Source organism: Salvelinus fontinalis, unplaced genomic scaffold (assembly GCF_029448725.1).
Source record: "Salvelinus fontinalis isolate EN_2023a unplaced genomic scaffold, ASM2944872v1 scaffold_0279, whole genome shotgun sequence".
In the NCBI taxonomy this organism is placed as follows: Eukaryota; Metazoa; Chordata; class Actinopteri; order Salmoniformes; family Salmonidae; genus Salvelinus; species Salvelinus fontinalis.
In genome coordinates, this window is record NW_026600488.1 from 195,047 (window position 1) to 204,906 (window position 9,860).

The 9,860-nt window shown below is 46.0% G+C and overlaps 1 protein-coding gene across 1 annotated transcript in view; it reads right to left on the reverse strand.

Moving 5' to 3' along the window:
- Window positions 1–371: 371 nt before the first annotated feature.
- LOC129845325 (cytohesin-2-like) overlaps window positions 372–9,860 on the reverse strand; it is a 16,204-nt gene continuing 6,715 nt past the window's right edge. Inside the window, exons 5-13 of the mRNA XM_055913212.1 lie at window positions 8,369–8,487; window positions 8,031–8,111; window positions 7,736–7,848; window positions 7,293–7,441; window positions 6,806–6,917; window positions 5,744–5,820; window positions 3,424–3,495; window positions 2,943–3,097; window positions 372–2,158 (exon numbers count right to left, since the gene is read on the reverse strand). Of these exons, the coding sequence (XP_055769187.1) occupies window positions 2,077–2,158; window positions 2,943–3,097; window positions 3,424–3,495; window positions 5,744–5,820; window positions 6,806–6,917; window positions 7,293–7,441; window positions 7,736–7,848; window positions 8,031–8,111; window positions 8,369–8,487 (960 nt within the window). The 3' untranslated portion in view covers window positions 372–2,076. The remainder of the gene's footprint in view (window positions 2,159–2,942; window positions 3,098–3,423; window positions 3,496–5,743; window positions 5,821–6,805; window positions 6,918–7,292; window positions 7,442–7,735; window positions 7,849–8,030; window positions 8,112–8,368; window positions 8,488–9,860) is intronic.

Here is a 9,860-nt window from a genome sequence, read left to right on the forward strand (position 1 = left end):
ATGTACTCCCAGGTTCCGTATATGTACTCCCAGGGTCTGTATATGTACTCCCAGGTTCTGTATATGTACTGCCAGGTTCTGTGTGTGTACTCCCAGGGTCTGTATATGTACTCCCAGATTCTGTGTGTGTACTCCCAGGTTCTGTATATGTACTCCCAGGTTCTGTATATGTACTCCCAGGTTCTGTGTGTGTACTCCCAGGTTCTGTATGTGTACTCCCAGGTTCTGTGTGTGTACTCCCAGGTTCTGTATGTGTACTCCCAGGTTCTGTGTATGTACTCCCAGGTTCTGTGTATGTACTGCCAGGTTCTGTATATGTACTGCCAGGTTCTGTATATGTACTCCCAGGTTCTGTGTATGTACTGCCAGGTTCTGTATATGTACTCCCAGGTTCTGTGTATGTACTCCCAGGGTCTGTATATGTACTCCCAGGTTCTGTATATGTACTCCCAGGTTCTGTATATGTACTCCCAGGGTCTGTATATGTACTCCCAGGTTCTGTATATGTACTCCCAGGGTCTGTATATGTACTCCCAGGTTCTGTATATGTACTCCCAGGTTCTGTGTATGTACTCCCAGGTTCTGTATGTGTACTCCCAGGTTCTGTATATGTACTCCCAGGTTCTGTATATGTACTCCCAGGTTCTGTGTGTGTACTCCCAGGTTCTGTATATGTACTCCCAGGTTCTGTATATGTACTCCCAGGTTCTGTGTGTGTACTCCCAGGTTCTGTATATGTACTCCCAGGTTCTGTATATGTACTCCCAGGTTCTGTATATGTACTCCCAGGTTCTGTATGTGTACTCCCAGGTTCTGTATATGTACTCCCAGGTTCTGTATATGTACTCCCAGGTTCTGTATATGTACTCCCAGGTTCTGTGTATGTACTCCCAGGTTCTGTGTGTGTTTGGTGCTTGTATGGCATGACGGTGACAGAAGAGGTCTTTGTGTGTTTGTATGCTATCTCTATTCACCTCTGTGATATAAATAGTGTGTTGACTTCCTGGTGAGATCTGATGGTTTCTCTCTCTAACCAATACAGTCTTATCTATAGACATAGTGGACAGAACAGATACAATAACCAGGCGACTCAGAGATCCTCTCTACAGTATTAGCATACAGAGACAAACACATTTCAGTCATTTAACAGACACTCTTATCCAGAGCAATTTACACAAACATTATGGGTCAAGCGCCTTGCTCAAGGGCATTTTCACCTAGGCGGCTCGGGGATTCGAACCAGAAGCCTCGTGGCTACTGGCCCAATACTCTTATTAACCACTAGGCTACCTGCCGCCCCAGTACAGTTGGTGCAGCCAGCAACGTTCGAGGTGTTATCTATTAGCATGATGTACATCCAGTACATAGAACAGCTATGATAAACCAGACACAGAGGTCTTATAACAGCAGACAAGGCTGCATCTCAAATGGCACCCTATTCCCTATTTAGTGCACCACTTTTGACCAGGGTCCACAAGGCTCTGGTGGAAAGTAGTGCACTGTATAGAGAATAGGGCACCATTTGGGACACAATCAAAGAGTCATACAAGGACAGTAGGTAGAATCAGCCATGCTTGAGGTGGTTTCTATCTGCAGTATGTACACATGAGAAACCGCTCTCTTGGCTTCACTTCTGTCACCTTAACAACACACAGTATGTACAGGTCACGTTGACAGCTGCTGACAATGACAGTATTTCATCTCACAGGAAAAGAAGGAAGTCCTTTGACACGGCCGTGGTTCAAAATGAGAAGTCACTCTTCCAGACACTACACAGTTCCACCCTTTTAATTAATCCAGATAAAAGTCCAAATCAGTGTTTCCCCCAGCAGTCTTCTCAGGAACTCTTCTTGCAACTAAACAAATTATCCCTCAATTCTCATTATGACAAAAGTTAATTTCTAATTCCTTTTTAAGGTAGAAAGTCCTGATTCTCACTGCTGAAAGTGTCCAGGTTCCCAATGCTTAGTCAGATCCACTGAACCTGAACCAAAGTCTATTGATTGTACTATTTGCTGTAGGGGTTCCCTCTGTGATGCAGTACTGTGATTGATCCACAGGGGGTGCTGTCCTGTCTCAGTCTTGGGGAGCCTGGTTGATCACCTTCTTCTTACGCACCGACACCAGGTCATAGAAGGGGTCCTTGGTGATGCTGGCTCTGTAACGTGAGATAACAGGATGCTGGGTATTTAATGGTGTTGTGAGAGCGTGTGGAGCCTCTAAAAGCCCAACCTAGTCAACATAGAGGAACGACAGTACGTCTCTCTCTAGGTCACTGCTCTACCGCTTAAATCAAATACTAAATAGTAGCTGGTAAGATGGAGACCACAGAAGTTCTTTTTAATGAGTGCATTTTGAAAGTGGCGAACTACCTTCACTAAAACCACTGCAAAGGTTTTGCCTGCAAACTTTGGTTTTGAATTGCGGCGTTCTGGAATGTCTGCCTCCTGATTGGTCGGGAGAGTCACAGAATTTTTTCAAATGTTCTTATCGATGTAGGCAGTGACACAGTTGCTCTCTGCCAAAAGAGTCCATCATTGAAGCCAGACCCTAGTCACTGTGTTGTCTATCTGTGTGTGTGTGTGTGTGTGTGTGTGTGTGTGTGTGTGTGTGTGTGTGTGTGTGTGTGTGTGTGTGTGTGTGTGTGTGTGTGTGTGTGCGTGCGTGCGTGCGTGCGTGCGTGCGTGCGTGCGTGCGTGTGTGCGGTGGAACTGGGAGGAGCTATAGGAGGATGGGCTCATTGTAATGGCAGGAATGGAATAAATGGAACGGTATCAAACACATCAAAACACATGGGAACCACACGTTTGACTCCGTTCCATAAATGCCATTCCAGCCAATACAATGAGCTCGTCCTCCTACAGCTCCTCCCGCCAGCCTCCACTGGTGTGTGTGTATCTCCTGTAGGTCCTCCCACCAGTGTGTTCTTCCAGGCGTTCTACCTGATGCTCTCTATCCATGTGTCTCGTTCCTCAGCGGTAGCAGCACAGATCATGTACGACTGGTGTTTCCCCTCCACCACTCTGCCGTCTGTCTCTGTCTTACACGCCTTGATCTTCTGTCCCCTGCTGTTGGGGTTATACAGCTCCAGACAGTACTGAGGAACACAGAGAGACAGACAGGAGCAATCAAGTCAATCACACGGAAGGGTAAGTAAGGGTGAGTAGTGCATTCTTACTGGTCTGCTCTCACTCTCTCTCTTTCACACGCACGCACGCACGCACGCACGCACGCACGCACGCACGCACGCACGCACGCACGCACGCACGCACGCACGCACGCACGCACACACACACACACACACACACACACACACACACACACACACACACACACACACACACACACACACACACACACACACACACACACACACACACACACACACTGAAGGATGAGTGTCTAAGGGTATTGTGTTCTTACCGGTTTGCGTGCATACACCACCTCTCTCACACACAGGTTCTCCAGAGGGATGATGCCTCTGGGCTCCTTGTCCTGTAGAGAGATGAGGTTAGAGGAAGGAGGTTAGAGAGGGAGGGATGATGTCTCTGGGCTCCTTGTCCTGTAGAGAGATGAGGTTAGAGGAAGGAGGTTAGAGGGAGGGATGATGTCTCTGGGCTCCTTGTCCTGTAGAGAGATGAGGTTAGAGGAAGGAGGTTAGAGGGAGGGATGATGTCTCTGGGCTCCTTGTCCTGTAGAGAGATGAGGTTAGAGGGAGGGATGATGCCTCTGGGCTCCTTGTCCTGTAGAGAGAGATGAGGTTAGAGGAAGGAGGTTAGAGGGAGGGATGATGCCTCTGGGCTCCTTGTCCTGTAGAGAGAGATGAGGTTAGAGGAAGGAGGTTAGAGGGATGAGGTTAGAGGAAGGAGGTTAGAGGGAGGAGGTTAGAGGAAGGAGGTTAGAGGGAGGAGGTTAGAGGGAGGAGGGAGTTGCAGTAGAGGATGGAGGCAGGGACCAAGGAAGGAGGGGTATGGAGGGATATAACCGATGCAGAGGGAATGTTTTCATTGGGCGGGGAAGAGATGGAGGGATGAAAAGCAATAGGAAAGTTAGAAAGGAAGGAAGGAGAAGGGGATGGACAGATGGAGATGAACTTAAAGGAGGAATGGAGAGGTATTGAAAGGGGTCAGTGAGATGGACAGAGGGATGGACATAGAGGAGTAGGCAGGTAGGAGAGACTTACAGTGGTGTACTCAAAGTAGTAGAGACTTACAGTGGTGTACTCAAAGTAGTAGAGACTTACGGTGGTGTACTCAAAGTAGTAGAGACTTACAGTGGTGAACTCAAAGTAGTAGAGACTTACAGTGGTGTACTCAAAGTAGTAGAGACTTACAGTGGTGTACTCAAAGTAGTAGAGACTTACAGTGGTGTACTCAAAGTAGTAGAGACTTACAGTGGTGAACTCAAAGTAGTAGAGACTTACAGTGGTGTACTCAAAGTAGTAGAGACTTACAGTGGTGTACTCAAAGTAGTAGAGACTTACAGTGGTGAACTCAAAGTAGTAGAGACTTACAGTGGTGTACTCAAAGTAGTAGAGACTTACAGTGGTGTACTCAAAGCAGTAGAGACTTACAGTGGTGTACTCAAAGTAGTAGAGACTTACAGTGGTGTACTCAAAGTAGTAGAGACTTACAGTGGTGAACTCAAAGTAGTAGAGACTTACAGTGGTGTACTCAAAGTAGTAGAGACTTACAGTGGTGTACTCAAAGTAGTAGAGACTTACAGTGGTGAACTCAAAGTAGTAGAGACTTACAGTGGTGTACTCAAAGTAGTAGAGACTTACAGTGGTGTACTCAAAGTAGTAGAGACTTACAGTGGTGTACTCAAAGTAGTAGAGACTTACAGTGGTGTACTCAAAGTAGTAGAGACTTACAGTGGTGAACTCAAAGTAGTAGAGACTTACAGTGGTGTACTCAAAGTAGTAGAGACTTACAGTGGTGTACTCAAAGTAGTAAAGACTTACAGTGGTGTACTCAAAGTAGTAGAGACTTACAGTGGTGTACTCAAAGTAGTAGAGACTTACAGTGGTGAACTCAAAGTAGTAGAGACTTACAGTGGTGTACTCAAAGTAGTAGAGACTTACAGTGGTGTACTCAAAGTAGTAGAGACTTACAGTGGTGTACTCAAAGTAGTAGAGACTTACAGTGGTGTACTCAAAGTAGTAGAGACTTACGGTGGTGTACTCAAAGTAGTAGAGACTTACAGTGGTGTACTCAAAGTAGTAGAGACTTACAGTGGTGTACTCAAAGTAGTAGAGACTTACAGTGGTGTACTCAAAGTAGTAGAGACTTACAGTGGTGTACTCAAAGTAGTAGAGACTTACAGTGGTGTACTCAAAGTAGTAGAGACTTACAGTGGTGTACTCAAAGTAGTAGAGACTTACAGTGGTGTACTCAAAGTAGTAGAGGCTTACAGTGGTGTACTCAAAGTAGTAGAGACTTACAGTGGTGTACTCAAAGTAGTAGAGACTTACAGTGGTGAACTCAAAGTAGTAGAGACTTACAGTGGTGTACTCAAAGTAGTAGAGACTTACAGTGGTGTACTCAAAGTAGTAGAGACTTACAGTGGTGAACTCAAAGTAGTAGAGACTTACAGTGGTGTACTCAAAGTAGTAGAGACTTACAGTGGTGAACTCAAAGTGGTAGAGACTTACAGTGGTGTACTCAAAGTAGTAGAGACTTACAGTGGTGTACTCAAAGTAGTAGAGACTTACAGTGGTGTACTCAAAGTAGTAGAGACTTACAGTGGTGTACTCAAAGTAGTAGAGGCAGTTGTCAGTCAGGATGAACCATCTCCTCTTCCACGTCTTCACTCTGCCTCCTGGACAACCAAACACACACATCTGACTCTAGATATGATACGGCTTTTGTCTGTTTACTATCTAGACGGCATCCTACTGTTGGTTTGATCCACCAGACTACAGAGTCCAACAGGGAAGGGAAGGTGCTGGCTTTTAATGTTCCAGGTGTAAATCAGCTAATAACATCTCTGGATATCTGTGAAGGATGGAGCTCCCCAAGGAGCAACAGTATTTAAGAGGTACGTCAGCTAATAACATCTCTGGATATCTGTGAAGGACGGAGCTCCCCAAGGAGCAACAGTATTTAAGAGGTACGTCAGCTAATAACATCTCTGGATATCTGTGAAGGACGGAGCTCCCCAAGGAGCAACAGTATTTAAGAGGTACGTCAGCTAATAACATCTCTGGATATCTGTGAAGGACGGAGCTCCCCAAGGAGCAACAGTATTTAAGAGGTACGTCAGCTAATAACATCTCTGGATATCTGTGAAGGACGGAGCTCCCCAAGGAGCAACAGTATTTAAGAGGTACGTCAGCTAATAACATCTCTGGATATCTGTGAAGGACGGAGCTCCCCAAGGAGCAACAGTATTTAAGAGGTACGTCAGCTAATAACATCTCTGGATATCTGTGAAGGACGGAGCTCCCCAAGGAGCAACAGTATTTAAGAGGTACGTCAGCTAATAACATCTCTGGATATCTGTGAAGGACGGAGCTCCCCAAGGAGCAACAGTATTTAAGAGGTACGTCAGCTAATAACATCTCTGGATATCTGTGAAGGACGGAGCTCCCCAAGGAGCAACAGTATTTAAGAGGTACGTCAGCTAATAACATCTCTGGATATCTGTGAAGGACGGAGCTCCCCAAGGAGCAACAGTATTTAAGAGGTACGTCAGCTAATAACATCTCTGGATATCTGTGAAGGACGGAGCTCCCCAAGGAGCAACAGTATTTAAGAGGTACTTCAGCTACATGACATCATGACCATGTTTTTGGGTGTCTCACCTAGTTTGAGGAGCCATCCCTCCCTGTCGGGGTTGAAGAAGGTGTGAGTCAGGTCGTTCCCATCATCCTCTGGGATTTTAAAGGGCTCGTTCCTGATGCTGTCGTACAGTTTCTGAAGAGGGAGACAGCAGAGAAGCCAGCTGATGAGGTAAGGGCCATTTCCTGGTTTGACATACAGTATGTTTAGTTTTTATACAACTACAGCTTTCCACTGCTATCAAGGTAGAATTCAAACCAAGTATTGGCTGAAGTATCGGCCGATCCCAATACTTCAGGGTCATGTGACCTATATGAAAACTGTGAATGGCCGGTGTGTCTCACCATACACATCTCATTGGTCAACCAACTACTACTTCCTGATCATGTGACCTATGTGGCCTCTCTGATTGGCTGCTGTGTCTCGCCATGAACATCTCATTGGTCAATGAACTACTACTTCCTGATGATGTGACCTATGTGGCATCTCTGATTGGATGTTGTGTCTCACCGTGAGCAGCTCATTGGGCAGGTCCCCTCCGTTGTTGATGCCTCTGTTCATAGAGATGAATCTCTCTAGAGGGGTCTTGTCCTTCACGTTGGGGTTGTGGAGGCTGGTGTTCAACATGATGATGGCAAACGACAGGATGTAGCAGGTGTCTGAGGGAACACAGAGAAATGTAGACATTTATACACAGTTTTAATTGTGATTTCAGGGAAATGAGAACACATACAGTACCTCTACACACACGCGCACACGCACGCGCACACGCACACGCACGCACGCACGCACGCACGCACGCACGCACGCACGCACACACACACACACACACACACACACACACACACACACACACACACACACACAGACACACACACACACCTCTAGACTGAAAGATGTCTGTGTAGTCACAGTCACAGTAGCGCGTGGTTACACCACACACACACACACACCTGTAGACTGAAAGACTTCAGCGTTACAGTCACAGTAGCGTGTGGCGAAGGTTTCCATCATGCGGTCAATCTTCTGTGCCTCGCCGGGCAGACGGAAACTCCACAGGAACTGCCTGAGACATACAGACAGACATTCAGACAGGGGGTTCAGACCAGTCAGGCTCACAGAGCTTCTGAGTTCTGCCTTCAGTCTACAACTTCAGCCCAAGTCATCTTTTATTTGACCAAATGTGTTCTGTCATTTTAACATAGCTGAGAATTGAAATGTTAGTTGATGAACAGTCCGTCAACCTACCTCAGTGCCTGTACCAGGTTGAGGTCTGAGAACTCATGGAGGTCCACAAAGGCTTTCAGTGTCTGGAGGTGGAGGTCTTCTCTGTAAAGACACAAGCAGACTGAGCAGACGGGGAGGCACTAACTACAAGACCTATCATCATATTATTATTGATATGACTTCACTGTCTCCCATCTCCTCGAAAATCTCCCCCTTTGTCCTCTCCCCTCAGCCATCGCCGCTTCACCACCACCACCATCATCACCATCATCACCATCACCACCATCATCACCACCATCATCATCATAATTACCACAACCACCACCATCATCATCATCATAACCATGTCCCTACTGTACCTCTCTCCCAGGTAGTCTCCAATAGCAGTCTTATTGAGCCCCTCCTCCTTGTAAAGGAACTCTGCTATTGGCAGAGGGTTCCTCTCCAGAAGCTTGTTCTCTACCAGGTAGTTTATACCCTAGAATGATGTAAAACAGACATCAATTAACCAATTAACCAATACATCAACCAGTCAATTAACCAATCAATTAACCAGTATGTCCGGGGGCATCATCGGATGGGGCCACAGTGTCTCCTGACCCCTCCTGTCTCCCCTCCTGTCCCCTCCTGTCTCAGCCTCCAGTATTTATGCTGCAGTAGTTTATGTGTCGGGGGGCTAGGATCAGTCTGTTTAATCTGAATTATTTCTCCTGTCTTATCCGGTGTCCTGTGTGAATTTAAGTATGCTCTCTCTATTTCTGTCTTTCTTTCTCTCTTTCTTTCTTTCTCTCTCTCGGAGGACCTGAGCCCTAGGACCATGCCTCAGGACTACCTGGCATGATGACTCCTTGCTCTCCCCAGTCCACCTGGCCGTGCTGCTGCTCCAGTTTCAACTGTTCTGCCTGCGGCTATGGAACCCTGACCTGTTCACCAGACGTGCTACCTGTCCCAGACCTGCTGTTTTCAACTCTCTAGAGACCGCAGGAGCGGTAGAGATACTCTTAATGATCGGCTATGAAAAGCCAACTGACATTTACTCCTGAGGTGCTGACCTGTTGCACCCTCGACAACCACTGTGATTATTATTATTTGACCATGCTGGTCATTTATGAATATTTGAACATCTTGGCCATGTTCTGTTATAATCTCCACCCGGCACAGCCAGAAGAGGACTGGCCACCCCTCATAGCCTGGTTCCTCTCTAGGTTTCTTCCTAGGTTTTGGCATTTCTAGGGAGTTTTTCCAAGCCCCCGTGCTTCTACACCTGCATTGCTTGCGGTTTTAGGCTGGGTTTCTGTACAGCACTTTGAGATATCAGCTGATGTAAGAAGGGCTATATAAATAAATTTGATTTGATTTGATTTAGACAATCAGTCAGTCAGATACTATAAAACACTTTAAATGTAACACTTTTATATAGCTTTTGCAGTGATAAGAGTGAGTAACACACACATACTTTGCCTACCTGGTTAAATAAAGGTTAAATAAAAACATACACACACACACCGGCCTTCCGATCTGTGATTGGTTGTTCAATGCTGTTGTTAGTCTTGTTTCAGAATGATCTCATAGATTCCATCTGTTTGACTAGACTTCCTAAAAGCTTGAGACGGAATTAGGGCACCGTTTAAAAAAAAAAAATCACTATTCCTTAAAACTCAATATCTCTTCCCCTTTCTCATCAGCACTGTAACTGAGGGGAAAAGTTACATTCTCTGTCAATAGTCAGCTGTTGTAAATGGCTTTAGCCACTAGAGCAGTGGTCACCAACCCTAGTCTTGGTGATCTACTGGTTGTAAATAGCTTTAGCCACTAGAGCAGTGGTCACCAACCCTAGTCTTGGTGATCTAC